At 45.7% G+C, this 18669-nt stretch overlaps 1 protein-coding gene across 10 annotated transcripts in view; it reads right to left on the reverse strand.

The window, feature by feature from the left end:
• Positions 1-18669, reverse strand: part of MPRIP (myosin phosphatase Rho interacting protein) — a 266132-nt gene that overhangs the window by 67078 nt on the left and 180385 nt on the right. For all 10 annotated transcript variants that reach the window (XM_068243558.1, XM_068243563.1, XM_068243562.1 and 7 more), the window contains 3 exons: positions 4854-4989; positions 4002-4106; positions 1659-1715 (listed from right to left, as the gene is read on the reverse strand). In XM_068243558.1, the coding sequence (XP_068099659.1) occupies positions 1659-1715; positions 4002-4106; positions 4854-4989 (298 nt within the window). The remainder of the gene's footprint in view (positions 1-1658; positions 1716-4001; positions 4107-4853; positions 4990-18669) is intronic.

The raw sequence follows: 18669 nt of genomic DNA on the forward strand, positions 1-18669 counted from the left end.
AAAGCTTGCCTGTTACCTGGTCTCCTCTGTCCAGCGTAAAATGTGTTTTTAACTTGCCAGCCTGAGTGCCTGTACCATGTGACAGCATAGCACAGTGGTTCTCAAAGTTTTTCGGGTGAGGGCACCCTTGATGGCTTTGAAATTTTGGTTCAAGGCACCACTCGGCAAAAATAACTACCGAAATGCTGTTCTGACCCTTATTCAGCAGCACCCCTAAAAGGATTGGGATGCATGCCGAGGCACCCCTGGCAAGTGCTCGAGGCACACCAGGGTGCCGCGGCACCCAGTTTGAGAACCCCTGGCATAGCATGTAGTGATGTCAGTAAATGTGGCGGTGTCGTCATTGTGCTCAAATATATATATATTTTGAAGTGGCTGTGTCACATGGTACAACCGCTCGAAGTGACAATTCAAAATGGTTCCAAACACCGGAGGAGGCACGGATTCATGCCGTGGGGTGGGGAGGGTTATGGGGGGCAGACGACACATACATTTGGCGGAGACGGTCGGTCGTCAGGAAATCAATAGCTGTAACCGGCACGCACTCGATCTTGCTTGTGAAAGATTTCCCAGCATTCCCAATCGGTCCTTTTGTCCAATTTTGACCAGAAAAGGATTGAAGCGATCGATTTGGCGCCCATGTTGCGGCGTCGTTATCTGCCAGATTTGATCATGGTGATCGAATCTGGCCAGATATGGATGCTGAGAATGGAGATATGTGTGGGCACCCTTAGAGAGGGAATTAATGCGGTCATGCAAATTTAATGTAATTTTTATGCCGCTTGGAACTGGGCCTGTTAAATGTTAAGCCTCCTGCATACACACGAGGACTGACGCCCAGCAGGGACCGGGACTCGAAACCCCTGCTGATCATTGTGGCATCAGCAATGATGTCTCCTGCTCTGTAGTGTTTACAGTAAACTGAGCAGCATTTTTAACCCAAGGGTATCTCAATAGCACATTAAAAATGCACGTCAACAATGTGATTACTTAAAAAAAATCCATGCTACCTCTTCTTTTTACATTTAAATGTTTGATAGAGGCTTTCATTACTCTACTCCCATGGCCTGCTGTCCTGCAGAAATTGCAGGCAGATAAGCACTGCTGTAATTAGCAGTAGCAATGGGCAAACAAAAGCTTTCATCAGCAGTAGGGGTGGGGAGATAGTACACTGTACTTCAAACAGTTTAGAGATGTCACACTTGATTACCTTCACTTGGATAAATAAGGGCAGAGGGAAGGGAAGTGGGGAAATGTTAACTCCTACAGCTATCAGAAACCAGGACAAACTGCAGGAAAAAAGCTGCTTGGATCCCTATAGTCTGATTCTGAGGCCTCCTGTGACCGCTGCACCACTTAGGTGGTGGGGGTTGGATAGGGATACATTATGACATTATGGTGGAGCACACAACAAAAAGGGAAGACGTGCTCTAGAACAGTCGCATTACACAACACTATACAGGCCCCCGTAAGGAATAAAACTACGTCCTGCAGATTCTGCGTCTGGTGGGATTCAGGCTCTTTCACCACCTTCACCCCACTGCTGTAGGAGAAAGGTTATCTACTATCATTCATGGCTTTACCCACCCCACTATTGTATGTATTCTGTATACAGAAGGTCGCCTAGATCACCACGGCGTAAACCAGATCAGACTTACCTGCCCATCCGGGTACTGCTTCGTCAACCAGCCCTTCTTGAAGTTCAGGAGATCAGGCTGTGGAAACAACAAACAACACAGTCAGAATAACCAAAGTGCTGTGACACAGATTACCCAGAAGCCTCTGCTGCACTTAACTAATAAAAAGTGGCAAATAACAGGGTTTATGCTACAGCAGGGGTTTGTTACGATCTCCTACAAACGTCATCATTTGAGGCAACGGGAAAACAATTTAAGACCCTCAGATGATGCAAGAGCTTAAATCTCTTCTCTGGATAAGTATGTGACAAGAAAATGGCATGTGGCGGTTCAGTTTACTGAATCTATGTAACACCAGAACTATTGCTGGGCATCATACAAAACTTTTGGACAATTCTGTCCCCTCCCACCTATTATTCGCAACTCAGAGGGGACTATTGTTTGCCGATAAAAACTACAAACCTTCTCTCTCCGCTCCAGCTTCATAGCCGGACAACAGTCGTCCACTCAGCTGTGTGTCCCAGCGACAGACTGTAGCTTCTTATAGACCGATGTCTGTCATATGACCAGATCACCAGAATAACTCCCCTTTCTGAGGCTACCAAAATACATTAAGGATCGAGAAAGGGGGGTCACAGAACTGCAAGAATTTGTCTTAGCTATCCGTTAACCCCTGATAAAGTTTGGGTTTGCGTCGTGTTTCTAATTTAAATAGAGACAGGGCCCAAATACAGAGACACCAGCAGAGGCGTCTGTGCCCACAGCACGCCAGCTATTTGTGAATCGGGGTCCTGCTGCTCTGTGCTAGACATGCCAAGCATATCTCTTCACATCAAGAGAAGGCCCTGCTAAACAAAGACTATCATTCCTGACACGGTTTGCTCCTGTATGAGGCATAATGTGACAGGCATGGAACAGCTGCCAACACCTGTGATTAGAACTACCGGAACTGGAGGAGATGCCATAGGGATTCACAGGACAGGAGACTAAAGAATGCTTGCTTGATGCAGTGGTGGGAATCTGTGCTTCGTATTTTGGGGTTTTCCACACAGTTGACAATGCTGGACTGGATGTGGCATCTGTGTGACAACTCCCTGACTCTTGTGTTTTATGGTCTCAAGGTTTCTGGTCAGGAACTTGAGCTCTGTGTCGCATGTTGAGATCTTGAAGACCATGGTCAAAACCATCACCCCATCTTGCGTGTAGTGAACTGGGCGTATCCTAGTCAGAATTATGGCCTTCAAAGCATGTTTAATGGTCTATGAGTAACTTGGTCTGAAGACTCCATATTTAGTGATTTCTAGAAAATATCAAGGTCTGGACCATGGTGCCCACCTTACATGTAGTTTTCTAGGGGTGCCCTGATGGACCCATGGGCTCCATATTTAGTGTAGTCTAAAGCCTAAGTGTGGAAACCAGTCCTCAAGGACCATATCCAATCCATGCCAGTGTTTAGGATGGACTGAGTAACATGTTCTACTTGATGAATCCCACCTTTCCTGATTTAGTCCCATCAATCTGAGCTAAAGATCTCGACCCTCGAGGACTGAAGTTCAACATCCCAGGTCTAGAGGATGTCATGTCCTGGACCATGGTGTCCACATTATATGTACACTAGTTTTCTAGGGATGATGCCCTGGTATTTAATGTCATATAGAGCAGGGCTTTCCAACCCTGTCCTCAAGTCCCACCAACACTGGAGGTTTTGTGCAAATCCACAGAGGTACAGTAGTTAATCGGCTCTGCTGAGACACTAATTGCATAATCTGTGAAGGTTTGTGGTTTTCTGCAAAACATATACTGTTGGTGGTACTGTACTTGAGGACAGGGTTGGAAGGCCCTGATCTAGAGGATGTCATAGGCTGGACCATGGTGTCCATACTATATGTAGCTTTTTAGGGGTGCACTAGTTGGAACCAAGGACTCCATATTTAGAGCTGTCTAGAAGATGTCATGGACTGCACCATGGAGTCCGTACTGTATGAAGTTTATTTTCGAGGGGTGCCCTGGTTGGAACCATGGGCTCCAGGTTATGTGTTGTGGTCAAAAAACAATGTTATGCATTGAGGTGTATGGGTTTCCTGGTCAAAATAAGAGTTGTTGTCCAACGGATGTCAATGTCAGGGCCTCCATATTCTGTATTGTGCCTTGTAGTCTATGACTTTTCATGGGCAGAACCAAGTTACATGTCAATGTCAGAGCCTCCATGTTCTGTATGGTTTCTTGTGGTCTATGGGTATTCATGGGCAGAACCTGTTTACATGTCAAGGTCAGGACCTCCCATGTTGTGTGCAGGGGTCTAGGGGGTGTCCAGAATCAAAACTGAGCCACACAAAAAAGAGCACTGAGCACTCCCTGTCTCACCGTCATAGAAGACTCTGTAGACCTGCGATCCAGTGATTTAGCTCTTCTGTAGGGCGACATGTGGGAGGCAGAGACATCTGGTATGGAGGCCACTCCAGTCTCCTCCTGTTAGAAAAAGATCCATAAATTAGGGTTCTGCTGTGTGACAAAGAACCACAGACTCACAACAGAGCAGAATCCCACGATCCCGGCAACCAATACCACTATGACTTACTACAATATTCTAAGGTCAGAATTTTAATTGTATTGATGCCCAGGACATTGTTTTCCATAGACTGGATTGGCTGTTATCAGAGAGGAGAGCTAAAGGGGTGCGCACATCATGCCCAGGCTGTGCTGCAGGAGGAAGTTTTTCTAGACATGTCTATTAAAATTCCATGGGCACCATGGTGAACCAGCGCATAATGCTCTTCTCTTTGCACCTTCAGAGTCCCAGAATCCAAAGCACAGGACACCATCTTCACAGTTTTATGTTTCCCCCAGGTTTCTGTTGGTTTCACCCAGGTATTCTGGACCATCACGGTCGTTACAAGTATTTAGCTATTAAATTACTTAATAGTGCTGCCCGCGGCAAAGGGGGGTAAACTTATCTATGCTGCCACCTCTAGCCGATGCGTTCCATGCAACGCCACTACTTTCTCCTCCTGGGTTTGAAGGAGGAAATAGTGGAGTTAAGTGGACCGCATCGGTAGAGGCGGCGGCATAGGCAAGTTATCACCCCCTCTGCTGCAGGCAGTGCTATCATTTAAATTTCGATTAAGAGTAGCTTTTTCTTGTTATCATGGTAAATATATTCCAGATGCTTTTCAGCCTTCCTAGATTTAGTGCCACAAATCAAGGCAAGATCTTTACCCTTTTCCTGGGGAAGGTGCGCTTCTCGCTGCGCCCTTGCCGGGTCTCGCTGGCGGGGGCTGAGGAACAGCTGGTCTCCATGTTTTCCGTCTTCTCGATGTCCAGAGCTTCGAACTTCTCAATGACCAGAGAGCGCCTGAGATACAAGAAAGGGAGAGAGGAGGAGGAGGAGAAGAGATAAGAGCCAGGGAAGCCCCAACACGTAATACAGATGTAAATATCACAGAACCGAAGAGATTAGAAAGAACCATCTCCTCCACATCAGCTTCCCCCAAACAGCAAGCAGGAAGAGGACAAGCAACGCCAACAAATAAAGCCGGTGGAGTCTCCAGGATAGGAGACTTTCATCGAGGAGGAACTTTTGACAGGCAGAATGACTAAACCCTATTGGATGCCAAACGCAAATAATGTGCAAAAGAGGTCTGAAAATTCCCCACTGTGGAGACACTATTGAACACCTACAATCCCTGGAGGCAGGGGAGAGTTTACAAAATGTTGCCCAAGAATGCCTTCGGGGCAAAGAAACCGTTGCACCCCATGAGGCCGTGACAGTTTATGGTAGGGAGAAATGGTAGCGCATCCAAAACGAGGCTGCATCTGAATGACTTGACAGCAAGATGGTTCCTTTACTAGCTCCACTTCAGTCCACTCTGGCAGTTGTAAACAACAGTGATGTCATTTCCTGTCTAACCAAAGACGCCAGGAGACGCACAGTCAGCTTTCACTTACAACGCCTCCCCCAACTGAATGAATGCCAGCCTCTTGTCTGCTTCTGAGATAGACAGTATAATTTTTTTCCGAATCTCTATTTTGGGTGCAGCTTGGAATTGGGTCAATCGAAACAACTACTGCGTTGGATTAGCCCAATTTCAAGCTCTATATAAATTTAAGCAAAATTTGCAACAATTCAGAAACTTGTCTTAAGGCTGACTGACGAAGGTGCACATTGTCATCAACACTGATAACTTTATTGGTTGGTATTGCTTGCCTTTTATCCACCAGTAGCAGTGCAAGGCTCTTCCTTTCCAAGAAGCACTACTGTCTGCACCTATCTCCCAACATCCATATAAATAATAGATCATCAGCATAAAATATACATAAAGGTGGAAATACATTCTCGGATAGGTAACCTCAAACAAGCCTGACTCGTTTTCGGTCAGCTTACTCTTATGAAACCGAGCTGATCTCCTTAAAGTGACACTGTCACCTCCATGCAGCGCAGAAGCAAGACCCGAGAGAAGGAGGCTCCGTCTCTCATGCCTTCGCCACGTCACTACCGCCTCGTTGCTGTATTGGCTGCGCCATTTAGGCATGTTGGCTCATCCAACAAGGTGGACATTACGCTGACACTAAAAGGTGACGTGTTCTTAGGAGATACCGGAGCCCAGCAGTCATCCATGTACATTGCGCATTTCTACCATACAAACCATTATAGATGAAAAGACAAATGTACAGCAAGGTAACTTCTTGTGTTAAAGTTTAAGGCAAAAAATTACCGTATTTTTCGGACCATAAGACTCACCTGGGTTTAGAGGACAAAAAGGTGAAGGGGCATCTTGTGGATTACGCCCCCTCTGTCCCTAATGCCCCCTTGTGTCCCCCATGTGTCCTCCTCTGTCCCCTTGTGTCTTCCTGTGTACCCCATGTGTCCACAGGGACGGATCTAGGGGGGGGCAAGCGGGTATCTTGCCCCAGGCACAGTTTGTTGAATTCTTAAAAAGGCGGCAAAATGAATGGCAGTTTAGGCGCCAAAACCTGACCTTGCCCCAGGAGCAACTTGTTCTTGATCCGTCCCTGTGTGTCCACCTCTGTCCTTGTGTCCTCCTCTATGCTCCTTTGTGTCCCCATGTCCTCCTCTGCATGGGCACAGCACAGGGAGTCCCCGACATTGCGGCGGGTTGGAGGCTCGTATTGGCAGTCTTTGGACTATAAGACGCAGTGACTTTTCCCCCCACTTTTGGGGGGAGTCTTACAGCCCAAAAAATACAGTAACATTTCTGAAGGTTCCGCACCTGCTAGAGAAAAGAAATCTACAGCTTTCAAACCGGACAGAAACAACGGTTGCTATGCAATCATTATTAAGGTCCAGCGATCTGGAAAATGCTTCATATGTTTTCCATGCGTCTTCAGGACTCTGCTGCAGTCTTCAGAAGCCCCGACTTCCCAGAGTAATTCTGAGGACGGACGCATTCTTACTGCACGTGCGCGGCATGTGTCCGCTCGTGTACGGATACTTCCGAAGGTTGCCCAAGGAGGGCCGAAGACATATATGTCCAAGCTAGCCAAAGAACTTCACCAGGGCTCGGAGCTAGAATAATGGCACAGAGAGGGGACTGGGAAGGCTTTATGGGATCTAAACCCTTCCCTCTACATAAGTGAATATATAACTTATTGTACCGCTTCAGTATTGCCGACGAGCGTGATCGCGGCAGCAGCCCCAGAACAGCTCCATCAACAGTCTCCCAGCGGCGATCGCAGGGAAGCGATCCGCTGTCATAGGCTGCAGCCTATGACAGCCGATTGCGCCGATTGGCTTGTGGGGGGGGGGGGGGGGGGTGAAGGGGGGGGGGGGGGTGAAGGGTGGGGAGGGTTAGAAAATAGTGATATATGTCCACCTTAAAGCAGTAGGATCAGCTATACTATTCCAGGGAAAAAAAAACACATATAAGTAGATATATACTTGATCTACTTATATAACACATGTATTGTACTGTCCACGTTTTGATTTCAGTGAATGTTATATGGTAAATGACGAGAATTCTGTTCCTGGTGGGGGCCATGTCTTTTGCCCACAGTAAAGGCTAACTCGTGATGTAATTTCTGCCCTTTACTTTTTTTCTTGTCTCCTCCAATCGCTGAGTTACCTCAGCCTTGCTTGTAAACACAAGTGAGTAGGGGATCAGGTTTCAGATAAGTAGCTGGCAGGGAAATAAAGGGAAGAGGAGGAATAGATTATAGATAAAAAGAACCCCCAGCATGCAATTCTTTGGCACCGACTACTAAAGGGCCAGTGCTCCTAAGGTATATGATAACTCCAAATCATAACAGCAGAAAACATTTTGAAAGTTTTGAATGCAGGATTAGCATCTTTATCACTTAATACACTCAGACCAGTTGCTGTTGAAATTTGATTGTTATGGTGACGATACTGCTTTAAAGTGAGCCTGAGGTGAGAGGTATATGGAGGCTGCCATATTTATTTCCTTTTAAGCAATACCAGTTGCCTGGCTATCCTGCTGATCTTCTAATACTTTCAGCCATAGCCCCTGAACAAGCATGCAGCAGATCAGGCGTTTGACGCTATTGTCAGATCTGACAAGGTTAACTGCATCTGGAGTGGTTCAGACACTTCTGCAATAACATAAATCAGCAGGGCTGCCAGGCAACTAGTATGGTTTAAAAAAATAAATAAATAGGGCAGTCTCCATATCACGCGCACCTTGGGTTCACTGTACTGTGCAGTGCTGTGTGCCAAGCCTATCCTGAGGCTGTTAAATCCTATTTTTCTTCTGAACAGCTGGCAAAGTTCACAGAACAAAGTGTGACATGAGATTGGCAGAGCCAAGTCCCGGGCTGCAGAGGGCCCCCCAGACCTCCGGCTGACACAACTGCAGCACACAGAGTGAGGCTCCCTTCCCAGGGCGATTGCTGGCTGCACACTTCTGCCGCTCAGGGGAGTCTTGGCAGTTATTCCAACTTAACGAGATCACAAGGTACATTAATTGCTGCGTCTGTCTCTCCTCCGTGTAACGGTTTGATCTTGCACAGTTATGACCCATTAAATCTGCGTCTGGTCCTGGACTCCGGAGCCACTTGGTAAATAACTGCAGAGTCCCCGCGGGAGGGAGACTGGCAAACGCTTTCCAGAAGGCAGCAGTGTGTGTGAAGGAGCAATCCACATGGGAATGTCACTGGAAGATGGGATTCTGGGCTGTCTCTCTAAACACTACTTGGGGCAGAATGGTTTGCTCTGCCGAGGGACATCTACCGGTAACTTTTACTCTATAGATCAGGCTGGCCCACTGTATGGATGAAATCAATGAAAAATTTCACAGAAAATTTCTGTAAGCTAACCTCTTAGGGTAGCCATACGCTGGTCGATTTGCCATCAGATTCGACCAACAGATAGATCCCTCTCTGATCGAATCTGATCAGAGAGGGATCGTATGGCCACCTTTACTGCAAACAGATTGTGAATCGATTTCAGCCTGACACCGATCACAATCTGTGGAGCTGCTGCCGACCCCACAACCAACCCCCCCCCCCCCCCTGCATACATTACCTCTTCCGGCCGGCGCGAGTCCCCTGGTCCCCGCTGTCTTCTTCTCTGCTCAGGGCTCCAGGCCGTTCCTGCAGCTGCTGAACTTCCTGTCCAGGAAAAGTTTAAACAGTAGAGGGCGCTCTACTGTTTAAACTTCCTGCCGGGACAGGAAGTTCTGTGCAGCTGCAGCCGGTCCGGAACCCAGCGCGGAAAGAAGACAGCGGGGACCAGGGGACTCGCGCCAGCCGGAACAGGTAATGTATACACGCTGTATTGCGTCGGTCATCAGGCATTCGAACGCCGCTATCGACGCACTCCCGACCCGCCGACGTTCGAGAAAAATCTTCCGCACAGACGGATTGCCGGGAATCGACGGGAACGATCGATTTCGGACGGAAATCGATCGTTCTGTCAGCGGTGTGCGCGCCGATTTCACTGCCGATTCAATCACTGTGATTGAATCGGCCGTATATCGGCAGGAAAATCGTTAGGTGTATGGGCCCCTTTAAAGTGATAGGGATAAGGAGGCGGCCATATTTATTTCCTTTCAAATGATACACATTGCCTGGCTGTCCTGCTGATCCTCTACCTCTAATACTTTTAGCCATAACCCCTGAACAAGCATGCAGATCAAGTGCTCTGACTGAAGTCTGTCTGGATTACTCCCATGCTTGTCTCAGGTGTGTGATTCAGACACTACTGCAGTCAAAGAGATCAGCAGGACAGCCAGGCAACTGGTATTGTTTAACAGGAAATACATATGGCAGCCTCCATATACCTCTCAGTTTAGCTGGCTGCCCAGAAACGTGTTCTGAATCTGCCATATATGGAAGATCAACGCTACCTGGAGGCTGAAATGTAAAGGTGATGTAAAAAAACAAAAATTGAATTACAAAATAACTGGAGTGTGAAGGAAATAAGCTAAATCAAATTTGTGTGTACAAGTTTTATCTTTGCACTGAAGTTACCAGTAGGTACGCTTGTCTTTTCATCCTACTATTGATCACAGTAAATTACACAGTAAAGAAAGAACATATTTTCTCATCATTTGATAAGGAAGACAATGTAGAGAGTAAGATAACTAACTGGTGAGATGCACAATTCTCACTGTCACTGAAGCCATGACTACCGCAACTGCTTTATACTGACCATTACGTTTCATTGCTGCAGATTAAGTCACTCTGTCGGTAAAGAATTAGGAGAGCGGCCATTGTCAAATTTGTTTTTAAAAGGTGATATAAAGAGAGCATTTCAATTTACCCAAATCTATATTTTCAAAGTCAAAATCCAAATCTTATTTCTGTTTTGAAAATTGTCAATATGGGATGTAGTTTTTCAGATAAGCTTTCGCTAACTCTTCCTTAATCTCCCAAAAATATTGTATTTGTGTAGCAGTCTCTGTCACTCCTGGAAAGACTTCCCCATTTCCTGTCTGGGCAGGAAATGATGTAAATTCTCTCTGATTTCACTACGCGGTCCCATAATAAACTATATAAAAATTTGGTGGGAAAATCTGACTTTCACCGCAGTAGTTAAAATGCGAAATTTCTTCCAGTCATCTAAAGTAAGCTAAAGGCAACAGCTTGCTCAGTCCAAGTCATTTTACTCTCTCCTGTAGCTCCTGTAGAAGTGTCATTTGGAGAGCAATAGTGCCTAAAGTGTAAGCACAGTATGAGGAACTGTAACCAAGGTTTGAACATTATTCCAATCAGTAGCTGACACCCCCTTTCCCATGAGAAATTTCTACCTTTTCTTAAATAGATCATCATTTTTTTCCCCCATGTCTACCAGTAGTTAAGATGATAAACTGCAGGCTGATTGTGGATCAAACAATATGAGCAAATTACATGGCAAATATCAATCATTTCTTGATCTCTCCTATTTTTTAACTTCTCTGCATGCAATGTAATGATTTTTTTTTTCTACTTTTCGCTAAAGTTCCTCTTTAAAAGTAGTTTTGGGCCTTCTCACTTCTCACTTTAAAGCGGTACTCTAAAGCTCATTTTGTGGGAAGCAAATTACCGGTAACTGTTTTTTGGGACGTGGGAGGAAACTGGGGTGTCCAGAGGAAACCCAAGCCAACTTAGTAACTATCATTATATTGTAAGTGAGCAGAATGTATAAAGTGGCAGCAGACGCGAGAGAGACACACCAATCTCAAAATCTGGATTGTTAACCCTTAAAGCCCCATCTACACGATAAGATTCTTTGTGCGATTCGATTACGATTCTATTTACGATCCGATTAACTCCGACTCAATTCGATTTGCCATTAAATCTGATATGTCCGATCGGGATTCAATTCGATTCAATTCGATTTGCCATTGCAAAACAATGGCAAATCAAACTGAATCAAATCAAATCCCGACCGGACATGTTGGATTTAATTGGATCGGAAATAGAATCGTAATCGAATTGCACAAAGAATCGTATCGTGTAGATGGGGCTTTAAAACCAAAATATGGAAATCCAGGAAATACCCATTAAGGATTAGTTTTTATTTATTTACTAAAGTATTTATATAGCGCTGACATATTCCGCAGCGCTTTACAGAGTATATTGTCATGTCACTAACTGTCCCTCAGAGGAGCTCACAATCTAATCTCTACCATAGTCATATGTCTGTGTATATGTATCATGTAGTGCATGTATCATAGTCTAGGGGGAAGCCAATTAACTTATCTGTATGTTTTTGGGATGTGGGAGGAAACTGGAGTGCCGGAGGAAACCCACACAGACATGGGGAAAACATGCAAAGTCGATGTAGATAGTGCCCTTGCTGGGATTCAAACCGGAGACCCAGCGCTGCAAGGAGAGAGCGCTAACCACTGCGCCACCGTATAATCGTTTATCTCCATTTCAGAACTCTGATACTTTCTCAGCTCTTTAGTATTTTGGGTTTTTGTTGTTAGGAAGCTATGTCCTGGTGGGCTAGCTCTTCTGACCTGGAACGAATGACCTTTAAAGAGGAACTCCAGTGAAAATAATGTAGTAAAAAAAGTGCTTCATTTTTTACCATAGTTATGTATAAATGATTTAGTCAGTGTTTTCCCATTGTAAAATCTTTCCTCTCCCTGATCTACATTCTGACATTACATGGTGACATTGTTACTGTGGGCAGGTTATGTAGCTGTTTCTAGCTGTTTTGGCTGTTACAGACAGCTGTAAACAGCCATTTTCTGTCTGTGAACATTGTTACATTGTGGCAGTTTGCCCAGAGTACTGCGGTACTCAGAGCTTCTTGTGGGAGGGGTTTCAGCACAAAATCAGTCATACAGCGCCCCCTGATGGTCTGTTTGTGAAAAGCATTATATTTATTTCTCATGCAAAAGGGGGTATCAGCTACGGATTTGGATAAAGTTCAATTCTAGGTTGGAGTTTCTCTTTAAGTGGCGCTTGTACCAGGGAGGTAGTCCCAAACCATGCATGTAGACCAAACAAAATATCCAATGGCAGCCCTCATAGTTCCAACCGTCCAGATTCACTCTAGATATTCAGCAGTATGTTACAGCAGCAGGGAATTAAATAAAATAATAAAACCAATATAGAGAGAGTAAGGCAGAAGATAGCACATTATTTTGGAGAGAGGCAGAGAGAACAGACGGAATTGGTTCCTTCTAGGAGACAGAAGAAAAGGGGTCACATCTCTTGTCTCAGACACTGGGACACGTAAGACTAGATGGCAGCGAAGCGGGCTCAGAAAAGACGGCCACCTCGCACAGCGGGAGGAGGAGATGTAGAGTAACAAGACCTGGAAACAGAAGAAGAAGGCTGGACAGTGAGTGCACAGGATCATCATCACATACAGGAGACAATACAAAAAAATCTCAGTCTAATCAACAAATCGATATGGTCATCACAGGTTATAGAATCAATACGGAATTGACCGGGTAAATCTGATGAGCGTCATTGGTGGAGATCGTTATTAATCTGGACACGCTGTCAATGAGGGGAAGAGGAGAGAGCAGCAGCGCACCTGTCTTGCTGAGAGATGTGAGACAAGGAGAAGGTAACAGAAAGAGGACCTGTCCTGTCACACACTGCAGAAGCAGCCGGCTCATAGCCTAACCGACTGATGCTGCGTTCAGAGGACAGATAACGGTTAAAGATCAGAATTCGGTTTTCTTTTCAGCGCCAGGTAACAGTAGGAAACTCTCAGAATGATAACGCTCTGTTCTGTGCCAGCGGGGTCATAATGGCCACCCGCCACTGGTGAGGGATTCTGGGAAATCTGAGGTAGCAGGAGAACGAATGATGGCTACAGAGGGGAGGGGCTTTAGAGTTTACATAAATCCCTCCTCCACTCTCAGAGGCCGACGTCAGATGGACTCGGACTTCACAGCTAAAATCAGACTTCAAGTTTATGCTTTAAAGAGAGTTTCTTTGCACCTGGCGCTGGAAAGATTTCACAAGACAGCACATAGCATGCAACACATGCACAATCCACCCTACGGGATTCAGATTTGCAGTTACGTGTACACACGGACGGCTCCATCTTTATTTAATCCTAAAATGCTGACTTTTTGGCCTTACACAAAATGGTTTCATTCCTGATGCAGCATCCCTTCCCCTAATGTAACGATGCATCCTGTGTGGACTTGGCACCCTTTCTGCTGTCCTGGCTTTCAAGGTGGCTGGGAGTGAGTGGGAGGAGTCTACAGGTGTACAGTAAGTGACCAAAGCCACACCTCTCCTCAGCCTGCAGTGGAGACAGGTTAATAATGAGCTGGGAAGGTGAGGGGAGGAGAGAGAGGTGGGATGGACGTGCTTGCTAAGCCACGCCCTTTTGCCATTCCTGCTCATACCAGCCAGGCCACAGGTTATTAATGAGCTGGGAAGGTGAGGGGAGGAGAAATGGGTGGGATGGACATGCTTGCTAAGCCACACCCTTTTGCCATTCATGCTCATACCAGCCAGCCAGGCCACAGGTTAAAGTGGATTCGAGATAAACTTTAACTCATTGCATAATAGTGTTCCTTGCCAATAGTTTATGGGGCATTCCTCGAGCCAAATACTTTTTTGTTTTGTTTTAATACTCTAATTCCCTATAAACTAAACAAGCCTCGCCCACAGCTTTTCCAGAGAGCCTTGGCACCGTAGCAAGGGCTTATGGGAGCTCAGTCTGGGCAGGAGGAGGAGGAGGAGGTGAAGGTTACCAGCCAGAGAGTTCAAAGATCTGCAAACTCACTCTGGGTTGGGGACTCACAATGTTTGAGGCTGAGGGTTAGAGTTACAGCCAAACAGGAAAAACAATCCTGGGAGCCATTCCCCCTTGCTAGCAGTTTGTAGCCCATCATCTTGCCAGGAGCTGGGCAAGGCCTGACGGGAAGGTTGGTTTATAGCCTTCAGATTGCCACCACAGGGTTGACATTACAAGCGAGGGCACCTGATAGGAGGAGGATTGGCTCAGCCTGCATCTTGCGTGGCAGACAGGTACACTTCAGTGAGGAGGGTTAGAGACGGTGAGGTTAGTAGGTTAGTAGTCTGTGCGCAGGAAAACGGGTGAACAGTTACTCCATGCAGTTAGGGTGAAACTCCAGAGTCGGCAGCAACATCTCCCGGGTGTCTCGTCAGCAAGTCGGGTGTCCGCCTGGTAACAGCATCGCTCTGGACCAGAATATAGTAATACAACAATACACATACATCTTCTTACTGGAGATGCAGGGGTCATATATAACTCCCAGCTCTACAGATGTGTCGGCCTGGTAACAGCATCGCTCTGGACCAGAATATAGTGACACAAGAATGCGCATACATCTTCTTACTGGAGATGCAGGGGTCATATACAACTCCCAGCTCTACAAAACCTTAACATGTCAGGTGTGACATTTCTAATATACTTTATGTGCCAAAAAAATCACCCGAGATTACTCATAAGGCCAAACAAAAAGCGGGAAGTTTAACAGCGCATGGAAGGTGGCCATGGCTGGACTGCAGGGTTATAGCACTTGTGAATGATATGTGAACATAAAACAAGGCAAGAATCAATATTCCAACATCCTTGTATGATTAAAGGACAACTGAAGTGAGTGGTATATGGAGGCTGCCATATATATATTACCTTTCAAACAATACCAGTTGCCTTGCTGTCCTGCTGATCCTCTGCCTCCAATACCATAGCCCCCGAACTAGCATGCTGATCAGATGTTTCTGACCAAATTAGCTGCAAGCTTGTTTCAGGAGCGGGATTCAGACACTACTGATGCTGGGATGATCAGCAGGACTGCCAGGCAACTGGTATTGTTTAAAGTGGACCTGAACTCTTGCACAGGACTGAAGAAATACACAGAGAAATGCACCCTGTATGTATTTAGAGAGGTTAGCCTGTTTAATTCTCCCTCATTTGTGTCAAATCACAAGTTGTTATCTGATCTCTGCTGTGTCACAGGACTGCCTATGGCAGAGATGGCAGATAGGCTCATTTGAAAGCACGGGCTGTTAACAATAGGCCTGCTTCCATGAATCAGGAAGTAGAAACTGCAGGTTTATTGCAGGATTTTTATCGGCTGTAATAAAGAAATGTTTTTTGTTTAAAGGTCATTATGCTGTTGTGTATCTTTTAGAGCAGAGAGGATGTTCTGAGTTCAGGTCCCCTTTAACAGGAAATGACTATGGCATCCTCCATATCCCTCTCTTCCCTCGGAGTCTACCTACCATAGGGGTATTTTACTGTAGGTGCCTTAGCCACAGTCCATGCTGATCTCAGCGTTAAAATGTTGCCACTGCCCCCAACTTGTTCAATCCTTCCTCTCTGGTTATAAATTATCTCTCTGCACTGCTTAAAGGAATACTTAAGTCTGGCAAAAAAATGACCTTTACTCACCTGGGGCTCCCCTCAGCCCCCTGCAGCTGAACGGTGCCCTCGCCGTGTCCCTCCGATGCACCAGAACTCGCCGGCGGCCACTTCCTGTTTGGCCGTCACCAGCCGACAGGCTGGGAACGCGGCTGATAATCCGCGTCCCCGGCCGCAATAGCATTATAGAGGGCGCTAATGCGTCCGGGGACGTGAGTAATCAGCCGCGTTCCCAGCCTGTCGGCCGGTGACGGCCAAACCGGAAGTGGCCGCCGGCGAGTCCTGGTGCATCGGAGGGACACGGCGAGGGCACCGTTCAGCTGCAGGGGGCTGAGGGGAGCCCCAGGTGAGTAAAGGTCATTTTTTTTGCCAGACTTAAGTATTCCTTTAAAAAGAACCCAACTTGAAGTCCAGGACAAAAAACACATACTTACTGAGGAATGGCAAGCTTGTATCTTAAAACCAATGATGCACGTATATTGTATTACTGATCACCTAAGTGTAAGCAAGCTAACACGTCAGAAACATTGAATCTCTTGCCTTGCTAACAAGAGTGGAACAGCCCTCAACAAATATCTGGCTTCCTCCACTTCCTGACTGAGGACCGTACTGACATCAGAACATCAGCGCATCCCTGCTATAACTAAATCCACAAGTCTGGGCTAGTGCACACCAAGCGTTTTTGGTAGCGTTTTCAAAACCGCTGCTGCCTGTCCAAACTCTTGGCTGATGTACTTCAATGGGATGGTGCACACCGGCGGTTTGAGGTTTTTAGCAAACCACAAACGTGCCTCCTGCAGCATTTTTGTGGTTTGCGGATGCGTTTCTGCCTCCATGTAAAGTATAGGAAAAGCTCAAACCGCTCTGAAAAACGCCAGATCAGAGCGGTTTTCCAGGCGTTTTTTGTTACAGAAGCTGTTCAGTAACAGCTTTACTGTAACAATACATGAAATCTACTACACCAAAAACGCTTCAAAAAACGCTAGGCATGTTTAGAAAACCTCTCTACACATGCCTAGAATCGCTCTGAAATCTGCTTCAAAAACCTTTAGCGTTTTGCAGATCTGCTAGAGGTCTGTGGTGTGCACTGGGCCTCTGATAGCAGCTCTTATAGGTAGATATGTTTGAGTTTGCCCAGCCTTGCCCTACCGTCCAGGCCTGTCTTACTTTACTGCAACCTTTCTGCTCAGGTGATGCTCAACAAGCCAGTTTTACTGTGGCCAGCGAGTGGTTACATTTGACAAGTATATTAGAAAATTTCACGACCTGGATTAAAGCGGAATATAACCCTGCATTTCAACTTTGCTCTAAAACATTATTTACAGTATATTATATGCAACCAGCATTTTTTTTTTTACTAGACCAGCATTGGAAGGGTTACACAGAGCTTTAAAGTTCCTGGAGATTTCTGCAGATCCGAAGCTGACAGATACATTTTGTTTACATAAATGAATCTAAGTGTTGAATGTGACTCATCTCTCTGACTGAGAAGGAGTTGGAGGACTGCCAAAGAGTGTGTAACATTTCTCAACAGATACATTTAACTAAATAGAATGTAACAATCTGAACTTCTGCATATCTCTCCACGGAACTTTAAACCTCTGTGTTTAACCCTTCCAATGCTGGTCTAGTAAAAAAAAAAAAATGCTGGTTGCATATAATATGCTGTAAATAATGTTTTAGAGCAAAGTTGAAATGCAGGGTTATATTCCGTGTATGACAATAGAAAACATTTCAGACAACTGGTGTACAATAAAAAGATAATCAGTACAATTTCTATGAAACAACATTCAACATCTCCAGAATCTGCAAATCATACAGTTAGAAATGATGAATAGTGGCAGCTGGAACCTGATTGGTTGCTGTGGGCAGCATATGGCATTGAGTTCAGGTGGCAAACATGAGCCTCAAGGTAGCTGCACAACCAATTAAAAAACAAAAATCTACCTTTCAAATAAAAAAAAAGAAAAATCTTTAAGAGTAAATATAGTCATTTTAATCAGACAGACTAAGAAAGTCAAGATCAGTCAGTATTGTCATCGGCCAAACAAACCCAACTGGTGTTTCCCAGCATGCATTTGGCTTTGAGTGGCAGGAGAGACAACACTGACGGCCTTGTCCATCCCTCAGACTTTTTAGTCCAAGATTTCCAACTGTCTGAACTGCTGGTCTCTCTCCCTTCTGAAGAATGATACACAAATGGTGGACCCTCCCCTGGACCCTCAGAATTTGCAGTAATCAGAGGAGGCCCTGCCATGTGAATTCAATGAGGAAACTAAGAGTTTGGCTTTCCGTTTTTGAAAATTGGCCCCTCATGGGGAAATATCACTAACACTGAGAAGACATAGAATGGCAATACTAAACCATAAATATAGAAAAACCAGAGAGTCCCCCAGGCAAGATGGACTAGTCCAAAACCTGTCCGATCTAGCAGATTTTAACTACCTACTGTAAGTGACCGCAAAAAGAGTAGTTTATAGAGAGTTTTGCTCTGGAAGAAAACTATTTTAATGAGTCTTACTTTTTTTTTTGTGTGATCGTGGTGACATGAAGGTTAGTGGGAAGCCAAAAAATTACAAAACAGATACTTACCTAAGGAGGGGGAAGGCTCTGGGCCCTATAGAGGCTTCCCGCTCCTCTCTCTTACCCCTTGCTCCCCCCGCAGACTCCTCTGTTTGAATCCCCTGCCGCGGAAAGCTTTGGATGTCTTCGGAAGCCAAGTCCTCCCGAAGACGGGCTGCCCTATACTGCGCATGCGTGAGT

This window comes from Hyperolius riggenbachi, chromosome 7 (assembly GCF_040937935.1).
Source record: "Hyperolius riggenbachi isolate aHypRig1 chromosome 7, aHypRig1.pri, whole genome shotgun sequence".
NCBI lineage: Eukaryota > Metazoa > Chordata > Amphibia > Anura > Hyperoliidae > Hyperolius > Hyperolius riggenbachi.